Source organism: Seriola dumerili, unplaced genomic scaffold (genome assembly GCF_002260705.1).
Source record: "Seriola dumerili isolate Sdu_G_001 unplaced genomic scaffold, Sdu_1.0 BDQW01000017.1, whole genome shotgun sequence".
NCBI classification, from domain to species: domain Eukaryota; kingdom Metazoa; phylum Chordata; class Actinopteri; order Carangiformes; family Carangidae; genus Seriola; species Seriola dumerili.
In genome coordinates, this window is record NW_019174272.1 from 12,768,044 (window position 1) to 12,785,401 (window position 17,358).

Below are 17,358 nucleotides of genomic sequence, written 5' to 3' on the forward strand. Positions count from 1 at the left end.
AAAGTAGCCTGCGGTCATAAAACAAGTTAATTTTAATGGTTCTCTTCTGGACCAGCGGCTGTTATGTGACAGAAAATTTGATTTTTGCCCGAAATGTCCATTTCAGGGATCTAGTTTACGGGCTAATGGCCGATCCTCGGCCCCACAACCAGACCTATGGACCAGACCCATATTCGCCGCGCTGTGTATTCTGGGAACACACAGTAATTTCAAGATGGCGGCGAGCAGGAGGCTGGCCAAGGTAAATCTCCCGATCCCGTTATTTTCATTCTATTTGTAATGTGAATACACGCGTTGGCAACTAAGTGGTACGTTCTTTATTCGCCTAAACTCATATAGGATAATGTTGTTGAGTGAAGACACATTTAGAGCCTGTTTTTAGCTGTAAACTTGTTAAAAACGAGAGGTCACTACTGCTCACCCAGCCGACCCAATATCAACGGTAGGCAGCCAAGCACCGGCAAATTAGGCCAGAGAGTCTAGAGTCAGCCTTCCGAAGACCACCATCGAGACGGTGCTTCGTTTACCAGCCAACACCAACTGCCAGGCAGCTATGGGTTGTATGACCGAGGGAGCGGGTTTAGATGTGGCCAACAAAAGACCATGAGCGAGTTTCCACCGCATAAGGCGTTTGCTAATCAGCTAACACGCTAGCCTCGGATCTTAGCTGCGTTTTAGCTAGCTAGCCGGTGAGCGTTAGCCAAACTCACAGACAGCCGGGTTTGGGAGACCGTCATCAGGGCACGGCTGAGCACGAAATCAGTCTAAATCCACAGCTAACATTAGTCACTGCTGTAACATGAGAGCGACACACGGCAAACGTGTTTTTTAAATCAGATTGTTCACCTCAGTCTTAAGCTGCCACCCACAGAATGAGGGCGCTTGTATGTGAAAGTAAAAGTCAGAAGAAATGTCACTGCTGTTGGCCCAGGATACAAAGAGTTATGTTAATTATTTACCTGACCTCTTTTGATTTTGCATTATTATTCCATTACAATTCATTCATATTAAATGTAGAGGTCATACGTATTGCATAAAAAGCACAAATGACCCTAGCAAAGTATCATATACTTAATATGTGCGGTTGAGATCATAACACAGGATGTGCCGTTTCTGAGACAAGTCAGTGTGCTTTGTAAAGCAGCCGCTTTGAACCTGGCGACACATAACAATATTTAGCTTGAAAAACTGGTTGTCAGAACACAACCAGGAAATCAGCCCGAGAAAAGACTGAGGCATGACGAAAGTACGGTCTTGGTTATCAGCAGTGTTTCACAGAGCAGTAGTTTAGACTTGTGTCTAGTCACCAAAGACAGACTCCAGCAGGATCTAGCAGATGACAGCGATTGAAGATCAGGCTTACACATCGTGCCTTTGTTTTGTAGGAATTAATCAAACCAGTATGTCATGATGTCTGTCCTTCCCCTGATCAGACAGTCCCAGCCAGCACAAGTGTAATTATGAGCTAGGAAGGATGACACTAAAATTATTAACCTTACTGTCAGGCTGCAGTTTGCTACGCTGTAATAATATCACAGTAATATCCCACTGAATACTATATTTGATATTGCATACCTGTTTCAGTTGTTATTGAATATAGCTCTGATTTTATTGTATGCATATTTAGATCATCATATACAGCTGTACATGCTATCACATTTTGTCTGTGAGGTGGCGGGCAAGAACCTACCCCCTGTGCCACCCATCAGCTCCCTTTAAGCACATTGTGGAGCCCTGTAAATGTGTGTTGACTCATACATGTCCAGACCTTAAGGAATCAATAAGAATTTAAAAATAATGAATCATGTTTCTTAATAAATACCCGGTTATAGACTTGGAACCAGTTCCAAACTGGTTTATTTTACCCAACACTTAATGAAGTGGGTGAAAAGTTGAATATTTCTTCATCCCTAAATGGAAATCAATAGCAGCACTTGTACAGCTCTTAAGTAAATTTACTAAAAACTAATTTTTTATGTTTCAATTCTTTCTGTCACCTGCTTCCCTGTCTTGACAGATGTTTCACTTGTGTAACGTTCACTGTCTGCTTCTTCCCCCAGGAACTTGAAGAGATTCGCAGGTCTGGAATGAAGAACTTCAGAAACATTCAAGTCGAGGAGTCAAACCTATTGTCATGGCAAGGGCTCATTGTTCCTGTAAGTAACCGCTCCTTGTTTGACTTCCCTTACAACTGCCCACAGGTTCTTTTACTGACCTCCATCTCTCACTTTTAGGACAACCCTCCCTATGACAAAGGTGCATTCAGGATCGAAATCATTTTCCCCACTGAATACCCTTTCAAGCCTCCCAAGATCACATTCAAGACAAAGATCTATCACCCCAACATTGATGAGAAGGGCCAGGTGTGCTTGCCTGTGATCAGTGCAGAGAACTGGAAGCCTGCTACCAAAACTGACCAAGGTGAGTGTGTTAGTGTTGTAGACAGCCTCTGTGGTAAGGTGATGCTACATCAATTGGTGTCATAAATCTCACACTGTTACATGTCCATGTGTCTACACAGAGCAGGGCGTTGAAATTGTTCCCTAATGGCTCTAATACAAGTTTTAGTTTTAATAACGAAATGAGACATCTTTAGTACTTAATGAAGTCAATTAATTTTGTCTTGTAGCTGAGCCAAACTTAAACTCATTTATGTGTTATAAGTCTGATCTGATAAATCTGGAAATATATGAAAAAAGCATCTGTGTTTGATGTATTCCAGTACTCTGAGTTAAAGACATACTGTAGATACCCAGTCCTGTCAGTAATTACATATGCCACATTTAAAATGAAACCCACTGTTAAGTAGCTACAAAAGAAAGTATCTTACTATACAAAAATAAGTTAAAATTGGACAGCCATGACCAGGGTTCAGTATCATCTGTTTACATCTGTTAAAGATTCACCAAATTCTAATTAAGTGTCCTTGTGTCTTTTAAAGTAATATTGAAAGAAGTTCAACGTGGTTCAGTCACATTAATACAGTCGCACATACAAGCCCATTCGTCCAGCTGGATTAGACAGACTCACAAGGTGAAAACAATACGAGGCACGCTGTCACAGCAGGTAACCATGCTGTAATGACTACTGATGTGCAGAGAGACTGACCGACACATGCACACACCTACCAACACCAACACGGCATCGGTATGTTCACTGAACAGTAAAGAGAGGAGAGAATAAAAACAACACTGAACTGAAACTGAGACTGTATTTGATGTTTGACTGTGGTTAGTTAGTAAATGAACATACAAATAACAGCTCTCAGCTGCAGCTTTCATGCGTCATGCTGAAAGCTGGTGATGGGCTGATGGTGCCTCATGTACTGTTTATCTATATAAAGTGTTAAGTGTTAGGGAAAAAACAGAATATACTGCACCAAGGTCACCAAGTCATTACTGCAGAACAGTAACAGCCTATAAAATAATAATTATTATCACATTGTTCTCGGATGGTCTGACAGTTAATGTTCTGTAGACGGTCCCACAAACAGGATTTAGAAGCTTTTGAAATTAGCCATAACTGTCCGACATGCTTCCTTATTCTCAGCTGATAGATGAGCAGCTGGAGGTAAATATGAGTTTGTGCTGATGGATCTCTGTGGTGAAGTTAACCTGCAATGGCTGGTAGAGGAACAACCCAAACAGAACTCAGTCTTACCAGTGGTTTGCATGTTTAAACCAAACTACTACCGTCTGCTTACACCTTCATTAGTCATGGTCATTTCCCAAAGCATGCAGCAAAACTGGTTTTCAAAATGAAATGTTCAGGTGATACAACCAACTTCAAATTCAGCGCTTTCCCGGCAAAATCCAGGACTGCATTTATAAAGTCCTGTCTATGAGTAGTACTGATTGGACAAAGTTAACCCTGAGAAGCTCACCACACTTCTGACCAAAACAGTCTAGTTAGGAGGGAAACGCAATTCTGTCATCTTCACCGTGCAGCTGCAAGTGAGCACTGCAGTCACACAGCTCTTCACACATGTAGGTTCATCCTCTATTTCACCAGTTCACTTTGACTGTCTCAGCAGCAGCTGTATGAGGATGCAGAGGCTGGTGAGGTTGCAGCACTGCCTCCTCTTGCCCTGCTCTGTGCTGACATTATTAATTTCAGCTACAGGGAAGTGCTCTGACGTCAAACCTCTAGACTGAACTAGAAGTGGAAGTTTGTTGTGTGATCACATCTGCTGCTGGTGTTCACCTTGCACCTGTATTTTATCAGAGAGCTGACGGGTTTTTATCATGAAGGACTGAGAGCTGAAAGAAAGGCAGACCATCCTCTAATTAAAAACTAATTAGATCAGTTTTCCTGCACAGTTCTGGGATCAATGGGTCATCCCACTGTTACAATAATCATGGTGACTGGTCAGAGTGTGCAGCTACTTGTGTTTTATTATGTGTTTATAACAATATCTCAATAGAAGTTGTGTGAGTTTACATGTTATTACAATATTTCTTCATTGAAAACAGTCACAGTGGAGAATTATCAGGTTAATTACACTGTTACATTATTAAATTTTGTTTCCACATGCTTTCAAGTATGAAAAGACACTAAATGAACACTGTCAGCTGAGTACACTGAGTGAATAATTTTAACAGTATTTGTATAGGAATGATTCTGTCACAGTGTTGATCACTAAAAGAGGCTTCCAATATATCTCTGAAAACATCATTTAAAGGCTGTGGCTGATTTATGGCAGCTCACTAACTGAGCTCCACCTCTTGTCTTGTAAAGTGTGAGTGTCATTTCATGGGCTCTTAAACAGTCGTGTAGATTGTTATCAGGCGTTAATTACATGCACAGTTATATTTTGAGTAAAAGTGGCCTTCAAATGATCAGATATGACCATTGGACCGTAATTGTGCTGGACTTGCACTGTGGCTATGGCCAAAGTCTAGGCAAGAGAATATAAAAGAGATTTAAAGTTAACTTTCTCAGGTTCCCACTAACTTAGTGAGTGAAGCCTCCATGTGAAACAGTGATGTACGCCACCATGTGACCAGTGGAGGCAGCACAGCCATCAACCAAACTTCTGCCAGTTCTCATTAATTAACAAGGCTGCTGCTACAACGGAGTGAGCTGGTTAATACTGGAGATAACTCGGTGGTGCCAGTGTGTTCCAGCATTGACACATTATAACTAACTGTGTGAACCACTTGGAGCAGAGACCATTTTTAATTGAGGTCATTAAAGCGACTGGATGTTAAAAGACAAAACATGAAATGGAACAAACAGGTCATATAAGGTCAGTACTGTGTCTCACTGATGCTCTACAACAGTTACTGGTCCTGATGATGATGATGATGATGATGATGATGATACTCACTGCCTGACATGTGAAAGCATCAAACCTCAACAGTTAGTCAGCTGAGTTAGTTCTACTACTTAAGTGTTTACTAATGAGCATGCAGGTCTTCAGCCCTGATCAGCCAATCAGAGTGCACATCTGGTTTCATAGAGGGATGTTGTGTTTATGTGCTGGTCCTCCTTTCTGAAGTCAGCGTTTTCATTCAGCATTGACAGTCAACACTCATGTCTGATGATTATTTGTATTCACAGTCACAGCAGCTCAGTCACAGACCACTCCACCATTGAACCCTGCTCACACAGTAACAAAGGAACTTTGAAGAAAACACATGCTTCATTATGATGTATATTTGATCTGTTTACTAAAGTTAAACAAAATGACCTGAAGCCAGTGGTCACTTGGTAGATGGTAGATGGTTGTCAGAGATGTGAACTGGTTTGGTTACCTTGACCTTGTTACCCTCAGCTGTTTACGCCCCTGCTCAGACCACCGTGGAGCCAGACTCCGTTCTGTTCTCAGGTAAATGATGGTGCATATCTGACTTGTTTCTGTGGCTGTGTGTGTCTTGCAGTAATTCAGTCCCTCATTGCGCTGGTGAACGACCCCCAGCCGGAGCACCCCCTGAGGGCAGACCTAGCAGAAGAATACTCAAAGGACCGTAAAAAATTCTTGAAGAATGCTGAAGAGTTTACAAAGAAACACGGCGAAAAGCGGCCAATGGACTGATCACCTGACGAGCGTGTAGCCCTCTCTCTGTCTCTTTCTCCCCCTCTCCTCTTATCTCACCCGCCCGACCAAATACCAAACCTCCTCTTCTCGCCTCTCTGCTCTCCCCCCACACCTCGCCACCCTCCTCGCTCACTCCCTCCCCCTTTCTCCCCCACACTAGTCCTCCCTGCAGCCCAGGAGCTGCCCAGCTGAAGCCCGGCAGTGGCAGCCTAAGCTGCCCTCCCCATCCAGGACTCTCTGTGGATCAGACAGCTTCCTCCCCCACCTCTTCCTCCTCCTACTCCTCCTCGGCCATAAATATCCAGACCATTTCTAACTTTCTACTCTTTTCTTAAAGTGAAAAATGGAAATTGAAATGCTAAGGGAACACAATGTTCAGATGAAGTTAGATGGAAATACTCAGAGTAATGTGTTGATTTTCTGTTGGCTTTTCCTCCATATAAACAGCTCTTGTGTTGAATAGATCTCACTAGACATGACTTTTCTCAAGTATTTTATTTTTGCAGAGCAGGAGAAGTGATTGATTTATTCTGTTTTTCTTTTGCCCCATCAATAATCAAACGTGACAGACAGAAGCAGCTGTAGTTAGGACCTGGAGGTGTTTCCCTCCCCTCCTCTGCTTCTAGACTTGCACTGTCCTCTGTGGAACAATCCCTTATACACACACACACAGGTTAAAATCCACTCAGCAGAAACATACAGTCACAGGCCACATACATGATTTAAATAGTTGTTGCTGTAAATGCTACAGAAAAGTAAAATCAGTTGATTTCCAAACACGCAGCTCTCATCAACAGCAGTACCATCCAAATGTTGTCAGATGTACGTTGAGATGCTGTTAAACTGTTTCCTGCATCACAAACGGCTGCTGTCACTTTCTTTTCCTGGGTAACAATCATTTTCTCTCACCACCTCCACATGTTTTACTTTGACACTTGATGTATTAAATTGATGGGAATGTGGGAAGAGCCTGTTCAGTTAATTTGAATCTTCCACGCATGTCTCCTCTCCCACCTGTATAACCACCTGTCACATCAGAGGCAGAGCCCTTTACCACACTGAGACATATTCCAGCAGCAGGTTGTCAGCTGCCCGGCTGAAAGGGACCCGGCTCATCGGGAGGGGAGGGGAGGGGGAGGGAAAGCTGGAGGAGGAGGCGCTCAGCTGGAAGGGAGCTCAGCTCCTGGGGGTGGTCCTAGAAACAAGCACCTTGAAGGCAGCTGGGAGCGGATTGGCTGTCCGGGGATGTGTCAGGACATGGGAAGGGACTGCAGTGGCCAAAATTCCACCATGTAACAGCTGTTTGATCTGGTCCCAATATTGTTTCATAATAAAGATGGCTAACCATTTGGCCTCACTGTCTGCCTGCTGGTCAACTGGATGTTCACATTTTTGGCTTGTTTGACTGGACAGAGCAGAGCGAACACAGACCCATCCACATGATCAACTAGTACTAAAAATCAACCACCCCTGTAGTTGATTTTAACAATGCAGTTTAATTAAACTGTGCTTAAGTACTGAAGTAAGTGTACAGGATAATGAGCAGTGTGTGCTAATTAGCTCCTCTCATGCACTGTCGGGTTGTTGTGGTTTAATAATCTTCATGTTGGTGTGTCACAGTGCTGGTGAGTCCAGGTTTAACATTATTGCTAAATTTGGACTCACGACATCCTCATCAAACAAACTAATGTGAGTTAAAGCTGCTGAGTGAACTCATCAGTGTTCAGATCCTTGATTTAAGTAAAGGTATCTTTGCCACAAGGAAAAATATACTTTAAAATATGCTATCATATATTAAAGTATTTGATTAGAACTGATGAATTAATAAAATTGTAGTTTTAATGTTGCAGCTTATGAACATAGTATTGACAATTTATTCAGCAACAATGCAACATGTTGAAAGCTCTTCGCTTCGTTGAAAAAATTTGAATCTGTGAAGTTACTGGTAAATAAAGCTTGATTGATAGTAGGCTTCACCAGTATATACTACTAGTCTACTTCTCTCCTCCACTGGTGTCCAGCTCCAGCAGCAGTGGTGTCTGTGTCTCACCTGACAGGTGACGGACAGGTGGCTGAACTGTCCCAGCAGGGAGAGTTAGCAGAGAGAGGTGCTCAGCACAGACAGAACTCACCCTTTAAAGTTATTAGAGAGAATCAGAGAAAATGTGAACAGACAAATAACAAACAACAAATTTCTCAATATTAATGAGATGTTTGAGTTTGACATCATTTATTGGCTCACACTGTCAGAAGCTCAGTTACAACCTTTAATTCAAACAGCAGTGCATAAAAAGTTTCAACAGAAACTAAACCAAATATAAAAATTTAAATACCCAGACTATAAATATTACACTTAAACTGTATTGTTAGAGGTGATTGTTAAACACACCTGGCAGGTGATGAGATGTTCAGTGCTACTTGTGCAACACAGACCTGAGATCGCGGGAGATCATCCCTCCAAACACCACGTGGCTTCATAAACCTGTTAAAGGCCTCTGAGGCAGAGATAGTCTGCTGGGCCTGTTACCCCACAACTCTTCTATGGTACAGGACCACCCAACCCCAGACTGCTGTGTGGTAATATGAGACATGGACCTCAAGATCAGATAAGTCATGAAAGAAAATTATTAAAACATGAGTCTTATTACTTTAGTTTCATTTATCAGTAATTATAACGTTTTACTCCCCAAGTTAAAGCTCAGATGTGCAGACATGGTGATATCACTACAGACTGATCACAGCACAGTCATAGTGGATGATAAAGGACAAAACTACATTATAAATATGAGGAAAGAGGGGCTTGTAGGTATTGCAGTACAGTGGTCTGTGTCAGAGCAGTGTACAGCAGCACTGAGTATGGCTTTCATAACAAACACCTGTTCACCTCTAAACACTGTACAGAAAATGTTCCAGTTTGTAGGTCATTGTAGTTCTTAGTAGTGTTTGTGTCACAGTCAGTGTGAAGAGATGCTACTTCCCATCTACAGAGAGCTGTAGTCCTGATGCTACTTCCTATTCACAGAGATCTGTAGTCCTGATGCTACTTCCTATCCAGAGATCTGTAGTCCTGATGCTACTTCCTATCCACAGAGAGCTGTAGTCCTGATGCTACTTACTATCCACAGAGATCTGTAGTCCTGATGCTACTTCCTATCCAGAGATCTGTAGTCCTGATGCTACTTCCTATCCACAGAGAGCTGTAGTCCTGATGCTACTTCCTATCCACAGAGAGCTGTAGTCCTGATGCTACTTCCTATCCACAGAGAGCTGTAGTCCTGATGCTACTTCCTGTCTACAGAGATCTGTAGTCCTGATGCTACTTCTTATCCACAGAGATCTGTGGTCCTGATGCTACTTCCTATCCACAGAGAGCTGGAGTCCTGATGCTACTTCCTGTCTACAGAGATCTGTAGTCCTGATGCTACTTCCTATCCACAGAGATCTGTAGTCCTGATGCTACTTCCTATCCAGAGATCTGTAGTCCTGATGCTACTTCCTATCCACAGAGAGCTGTAGTCCTGATGCTACTTCCTATCCACAGAGAGCTGTAGTCCTGATGCTACTTCCTGTCTACAGAGATCTGTAGTCCTGATGCTACTTCTTATCCACAGAGATCTGTGGTCCTGATGCTACTTCCTATCCACAGAGAGCTGGAGTCCTGATGCTCCTTCCTGTCTACAGAGATCTGTAGTCCTGATGCTCCTTCTTATCCACAGAGATCTGTGGTCCTGATGCTACTTCCTATCCACAGAGAGCTGGAGTCCTGATGCTCCTTCCTGTCTACAGAGATCTGTAGTCCTGATGCTCCTTCTTATCCACAGAGATCTGTGGTCCTGATGCTACTTCCTATCCACAGAGAGCTGTAGTCCTGATGCTACTTCCTGTCTACAGAGAGCTGTAATCCTGAGACCACTGATTCCTGTCTATACCGATCTGTAGTCCTGATGCTACTTCCTGTCGACCCTCTGTGACTCAGTTCAGTCTGTCATTGAAGGTTCCTTCATGATTTATTGTGAAAAGGTAGAATGTGTTCCTGGGTTTCAGTCCTTCATGATTTTAACTAAGTTAATGACTCATTAGTAACAATTAACCAGCATGGCAGTGAACACTGTCTTAAACCTGTGCTTTGGGCTTATGGGAAATGGTGTTCATATTAGATTGTTGGTTGTTTAAAATTCACCATTTCCTGTTAGACACATCTAGCCCCCACATCACAGACGGTTCATTATAATTACAGGGTTATTGTTGCTGATTTAGAGCTAGTTGTGTTATTGTAAAAGTTAGTTTTACTCTGAATGATGCTGTTTTAAACCACTGGAACAGAACCTGGGAACCTGGGTCCACGCTGGTTCTCTTTAGTATAAATAGATGCTTGTGCAGTGGTCAGAGGTCTTTGAAGGCACAGAGCTGCACTCTTTCCTGGCTGTAGAGGGCCTGCAGGGACGGGTCTCTGAGCACGCTCAGCTCGTGCTGTCTGTCAGCTGACTGGGAGAAGTCATCAGGGCCCTCTCCACAGCCTCCCTCCTGGGTGTGACTGGGGTAACCTGGGTGGACCATTAGCTCTGCGGTGACCACAGGTTGATTGGAACTTGATGCGCTGCTGGAGGTAGTGCCTGAGGGCCCCGCAGCCAGAACGTGGTTGAGGGCTCGCTGCAGGTTGGGGATGGACATGTTCTGGCCCATGGTCGTCAGTCCCAGGTACACGTCTGGCCACCTGTGGACATGGAAAAGGCTTAGACTCTGATTAGACCTCTCAGTACCGAAGCCCACTGACAGACACCGTCACAGATGAACATCTACTTTTAAATCCTGTTCACACTGAACCAATTTAACTTTCATATAATTATTTACCTGAAATAAAGCAAAGAGCAGCAGCACCAGTCTGATACAGTAGATGTCTGTGTGCTCACCAAGAACATGTTAATTAAAAGGACTGGCTCTATAATTATATAATATATGACTGTATAACTGAGTTGACTCCTGATTCATTAGAAAGGGCTTTGGAAGAATCAGGTGAGTTCATCTCAGACTGTCTGTTGTGCAGCTGCTCTGTGTGAGATGTGTAAATTCTCACTGCACATTCTTCCATAAATACCACTTCATGTGGTGAAAACTGTATGCATTTTTTTGTTCAGATGCATCATTAAACATCTGGACCCAGGACTGTAATCACTAAACTGATCACTTAAATTCACTGTTTTTACTGTTGTTCTCCGTCCACACTCACACACCAAAGCATACCTGATTCCATAGCGTGTGAAGACTGAGATGGAGTCCAGAGCATCCTTCTCCACCTGTGTGTAGAATCTTTGGATGTGTGCTGGCAACCACGGGCAGCTGTGTAAACCTGGCTCCACTGGAACACGAGTGTATGGGATCCTGAGGTCTGACAAGACCTGTGCAAACACCTCACGCACCTCTGCAACACCCAGCACAACAATCAGGTAATGACAAACTGACTCCAACATCAATAGTGAAGATATGAAGTAATGAAAGTGTGTGAGACTCCCGTCTCCAGTCAAATCTCCAAAAGACAGCAGTGGTAATGTGGGAGGAGCTACTGCTGACACTGACAACACAAGTAATTTGTGTGTTGAATTTAATGATTCCTAGATTTCTGGTGTAGGATATTTCAGGCACCTTTAAGTGCGACACCTTCCAAAGACTCATCCCCCCTTTAAACCCCAAGGCCTAGTTCCTTTTTGCACAGCTGTAAATTAGTCATGAGGCCAACTGCAGCTCAGAACAGTTACCACATCAGGCAACTGATCAAAGACCTTCTTGGAGGAAGCAGAGATAAGACCAGATTAAGCAAGTGACAGCCAATGGCCCTGGAGAGATTCCATTCTCTGGTACCTGCTCCTGCCCAATTTACCTGTAGTTCATCATCTCATCAACCAGTCAGGCTGCTATAGCTTTTAAGCCCAGGATCTTCCCTCCAGCCTTCACCAGGGGTCGGTTTCACAAAGACAGACTTTGACTGTGCTAAGATATAACAAAGAGTCAGACTTCAGATGGATGTCTAAATTCATCTGTTGCACAAAGCAGTTTAGTTCTTGACTATCTTAAGATGGACTGTGGTACAATCAATTCTGATTAAATTAAGACATTTTTCAATATAAAAAAATGGCTGACCAAAGAGCCGCATCAAACCATTGAGCTTTGGTTACGCCAGAATAAAATGTTTGTCTTTTGGAAGAATTCATCAGTTACAAGGATGTTTTACGTGGGAAATTCAGTGAAAAGTGAAACAATAAAAAAAAAGAAATCTCTGCTGTCTCTAAACACTTAAACTTTCCCTTCTCTTTGCTCACCATAACAATGTTAGCAAACCACAAATTATGAGCCATTGTTTTCCTGTTTTTTGTTGTTGCTGCTCAGCGCAGGTGTCACTGATTATTACCATGGTAACATTGGTCTTAGGCCTGGGTTGGCCTATGGGTAAGGTGTCAAATTTTTTTTGGCTTAAAATGAGTCAGTCATTATTTTTGTGAAATATTTTAACTTGCATTAAACTAGTCTATGAGCAAAATTAAGTCTGTACCAACACTACAGACCAGTCTGAAATATCTTTGTGAAACCGACCCCAAGTCATTCAGTCTAAACTAGTGGTACAAACACTACGGCCAAGTTCCTTCTTTCTTGTAAAAACCATCTTGACCTGTCCTTCTCCTCTCAACCCAGTCTGCCTGATCTTGGCATCATCTCTGACCAGTCCATGAGCTTTGATGCACACATTAAAACACAGACTAGATCATGTTTCTTTCACCTCAGAAATATTGGCAAACTTGGTCTATGGTGTATATATATATATATATAATATATCACAGATGTACTTCACCCCACACACCAAGCCAAGCTCTTGAATCTTCCACCCTGGGTATTCTAAGCATACCATGAACACACTTTAAGACCTGGGGTGATCACTCCTTCGAGTCAACAGCTACTAAGCTCTGGAATAGTCTCCCACCAAATCTGAGATCCTTGGACCTTTGGACTTTTAAAAAGCAACTGAAAACATCTGTTCAGACAGGCTTTTAGTTGGCATGTGGTATTTTATGCTTTTGACCTGTGTCCTATATCTGTCTTTTGTACATTTTATCTGGTGTTTTTATTTTTGCTTTTATTTGAAGTATTTTGATCTTAATTCTTTCATTTAATTTGATTCATTTGATTGTGAAGACCTTTGTGACTAGTGTCTGCGAAAGTGCTATATAAATCAACTTTGCTTGCTTGTACAGGTGTTCCTAATAAAGTGCTCAGTGAGTGTATGTTAGTTAGTGAGGAATGTGTAGCTTGTTCAGTCATGTCCACGTCCAACAACAGTTACAGCTGAGTCTTTTACCTGGCAGTACATGAACATGCTGGTGTCCGTCCATGTGGTGGGGCAGGTGACCTGTCAGTTCTCTGAACAGCCTCACCTGGGCCCTCAGCTCCAGATCCACCTGGGAAAGAAAAAATACACCTGGATATTAATGTAATAGAGAAATATAATATTTTCCCTATCTTCTCTTGGTAGCTGAAAATCAACATGAGATATGTCACTAAATGAGCTGTTTGTTAACTTTAAAACCACTGTAAGAGGAACTTAAAGTTAAATATACAACACAGCAGCGATCAAGTGACAACTCTGTTCTCATGCTGAATTGCTCAACATAAACATGACTTCACTACACATGCTGTGACAGTTTGATCAGGTCAGGTTTCAGGGTGAACCCTCGAACCAAACTAAATAATAGTAAAGTTTCAATTCAGTTCACAAGTAAATTCTCTTTCCAACCAAAGAAATAAAAGATCTCTGGCAAGAAAGTAAACTAACTGATTTGAAAAAATGATTCTTATTTATTCAACTAAGTGTAAAAGATATTGTGTTTTACATTCTTAGTTATTGTGTGATCAACAAACTGTCACGCCAGCATTAAATATTAAAACAAAGAGAGTAAAGTCATCACAGTTTGTTCCTTTTGTGTGTTTCTTTTTGTCATTTTTTTTTGTAGTATTATATTGTTGCATAAATGAAAAAATTAATACAATACATGCATGTAATGGGCTTTGGAGAAGTGTACCTGATTCATGCTGAGCTGCCCTCTCTCCAGGGCCTGACGGAAGCCCATCTTCCCAAGGAAGAAGCCCCGCTGGTTAATCAGTGTGGAGGCCTGCTGGAGGCTCGGACACACTGGAACGCCCTCTGACAGGTTGGCATGGAGACCGATGGGGATGTTGTGTCTGACAAGAAAAGACAAACTTTTTTATCATATCATGTGATGCTGGCTCAAAATGTCTGACAAGTTTAATGCTCCACACTTTATTAACTTGAAAAAAACTTGATCAAACCCACTTCAACTGATGCAATACTGAACAAGGTTTTTTTAAAAAAAAAAATCTTGTTCATTTAAATAAAGAGTGCATTTAGGGAAATGCATGAAAAAAACAGGAACTGTCGCATCTTCAAAAGTTTGAGCACCCTAATAAGTTGGTGCTTAGGTAGAGTTTTGGTTGTTTAATGCTGTATTAACTTTCACTCACAAGCCAAGTCTTTCAAAAGCATGGATCTGAGGGCACAGATTAACCTGAGAGCACGGACTATGAATCCAAGAGCATGGCTTATAATTAACTGCCTATTTACACATGGATCTTATTTTCTCCTGCCTGTACCTCAGTACATTGATTGAGTTTTTGTAACAGGTAATTTTGCATGCCAAAACTTGACCAAGGCAGGCCAAGCAATCAGCCCTGACTAACAAGGGGACTGCACCAGTACAGTAGCATACAGTACCTTTTAGCCAGATCAGCTGCCTCTTTGGCAGCAGAGGCATTAACCAGCAGTGACACGTTGGAGATGCCTCCAGCCTGGAAGCAGTCCACAATTCCCTGGTTCCTCCTGGGACAGTAGCCAAAATCATCTCCCGTAACCACCAGCTTCACCCTGGGTTGCGGCATAATAGCTGGTCTCTGTAGAGAACACATAGGAGACAGATGAACGCTCATCATTAATCAATTAATCAATTAGTGTTTGATCCTCAGCTCCCTCTGTATCTTACATTTCTCCTGATGGTTAGACCAGTACTTTCCATGGTAGCTCTGCTGTTAGTGAGTCTTTGAGTGAATGAATGAATGAATGAGAAACAAACTGTGACGTGCTTTGGTAAAAGCATTACGAAATTGGTGTCTGTTTACTATTCTATTCATCACTACAGGAAACGGCAACTAGTCAGTGCAACACACACATGCATGTGACTTTTAACAGTAGTTATGCCTCATTGTCACAACAGTTTCCATTTTACAGTTAACCTATATAAAATAGTCTAAACTGGAATTTAGGCTCACAGCAGTGACTAAAGCGTTAAAGCAAATATGAGCAAATATCTCAGGTTAATCCTGAATGGAACTGAAACACCACAGTGAACTTAGCTTTAAGTTGGATGTTTAAGAATAGATTGTGAACCACAGGGTCATATGATGTGGGACGTGGAAGCCAGAAAACATTATTAATAAACATGCAAAGTACTAATATACAGTGTCAATGATGTGCCCTCTTTGAGCCATGTGATCACACATTTTAGAATAATCTCTGAGCCACTCACATGATGTCACATTGTGGCTGACAATCATCTACATGCCCCAAACAGATCACAGCCCTTTACACTGTGCAACAGCACAATGGTACAATATAACAGTACAATATAAAGGCGTGTAATATTCCCTTAAGCCACCACCAGTGGTCACCCAGACAGTAAAATGAAACTTCAACATATGCCTGGATCCTTGGCCCGAGTCTGGCTCATATACTTCCACATCTGGGCAGATGCTGGCTGTTATCAAATTTTCTGTATGCGCCAAAGTTTTCTACATGTGGAAGTAGCATCTGACAAATATACTGTATATGACCGGACCTGATCCTACAGCAAACACAAGGTGAAACTTTATGAGACCCTGCTGGATCCGGACTTAATGTCTGTCCAGTATCCAAGTATTACTTAATTCACCATAGGAATCCAGTGTAACAGTGAACACTGCAATGAATACATCCTCTATGCAACATAAACTTTTACTTTATCATTATTATTACTGACACCGTTTGAATTAAAGTCGAAAGATTGCTGTCGTTATTGGTAAAGCTGGTCTGGACTATATTTTGGTCAGTTAACGTGACATACACTAAATGGGTGACAACATATTCCAAAAACCTCTCAACAATCCATCACAAAACTCTAGTGTCTTCAGTTCACACGGAGCTAAATCGACTCCTCTCATTTAAACAGACCCGAACATTTTAAGACGACACCGTCTTTATTTCCTCTCAGTGTCATCGCCGGGAGACCGGCTAATGACATCCGAAAGGTCCACCCCTGTAACTCAGACGACATGAACACAGTCCTGTCCTACGAACTAAAGTAAAACTCGGTCTTACCCATTTTATCACACACGTCTATCCATATGTGCCAGACGCCACAGAGATTCAGTGGAAATTAGCTGTACTTCCGACTAGCAAACCGCATTAGTGTAGCCTGGAGTTACTAGAATACGACGCCCTCTGCTGGAGGAAACATGGCGGCTCCTGTCCGGCTGCTGGCAAAAAAAATAAATAAAAATAAGACGTCTGCCGGTGTTTCAGTTATATCCAAAATAAACCAAACCAAAAAACTGTATCTTGCTGTGTCAACCTATCGTTTACTTTAATCGTCTCTTTCATAATGGATGTATTCGATAACATGTACTTATTTTGCGCTTGGTAATCATATTAAATTTGATCTTAGTAACCCTATTCATTGACCTAACTGTTAATTCTTACCATTATAAAAATGAAACACCATTTTGTAGCGAATACTGTACATGTGATAGCGCTTTAAGAGATTTTATTCTGAAAAAATCGTACCGGAAACTTGACGTACCACATTCTCTTCTTAAATGATAAGTGTACAGTCTACTCTAGAAAAGTTACTACGTTTGTTTTTTTCCGGGAGAAGGCAGAAATAACGTTCTCTAGAACTGATCACGGGAACAGGTAATTATACTCCGAAACACCTGAGCCACTAAAATAAACATTTAAAAAGCGTCAAATGCCATCACGTCTCCATTTAAATTCTCAGTGACTACATGTACCGACTCTTTTACCACCAACAGTCTCCGTGAACATACCTTCCACAGCCACAGCCTCGATGAATACTGAGCTGAGTGCTGACTGTGTGTTACTACATGTGTACAGATGTGGCCTCCCTCAAGTGTTCACGTCACGGACTCCTTAGAGAGACACCTTGGTCACACCAGATCCTGGTCCAGGGCCCTGATACCAAGAGAAAACGAGACCAGAAGAGCAC

General features: G+C 42.1%; 2 protein-coding genes across 3 annotated transcripts; one reads left to right on the plus strand and one right to left on the minus strand.

The window, feature by feature from the left end:
- The first annotated feature begins 208 nt into the window (after nt 1-208).
- ube2l3 (ubiquitin conjugating enzyme E2 L3) lies at nt 209-7,402 on the plus strand. The gene is made up of 4 exons (XM_022758538.1): nt 209-241; nt 2,061-2,156; nt 2,235-2,421; nt 5,883-7,402. Exons 1-4 carry the CDS (start codon nt 215-217, stop codon nt 6,035-6,037), a joined length of 465 nt encoding a protein of 154 aa, XP_022614259.1. The 5' UTR covers nt 209-214; the 3' UTR covers nt 6,038-7,402.
- A 2,440-nt stretch (nt 7,403-9,842) lies between these two features.
- Nucleotides 9,843-16,590, minus strand: ydjc (YdjC chitooligosaccharide deacetylase homolog). Of its 2 annotated transcripts, none has more exons than XM_022756736.1 (6): nt 16,452-16,590; nt 14,817-14,992; nt 14,107-14,266; nt 13,386-13,485; nt 11,282-11,459; nt 9,843-10,754 (listed from the first exon to the last, which is right to left on the minus strand). In XM_022756736.1, the coding sequence occupies exons 2-6, from the start codon at nt 14,978-14,980 to the stop codon at nt 10,424-10,426; spliced, it is 933 nt and encodes a 310-aa protein (XP_022612457.1). In that variant the 5' UTR covers nt 14,981-14,992; nt 16,452-16,590; the 3' UTR covers nt 9,843-10,423. The 2 variants fall into 2 exon arrangements, with proteins under 2 accessions (XP_022612457.1, XP_022612464.1); XM_022756743.1 differs by lacking the exon at nt 16,452-16,590 and adding an exon at nt 15,082-15,102.
- Between the last annotated feature and the right edge of the window lie 768 nt (nt 16,591-17,358).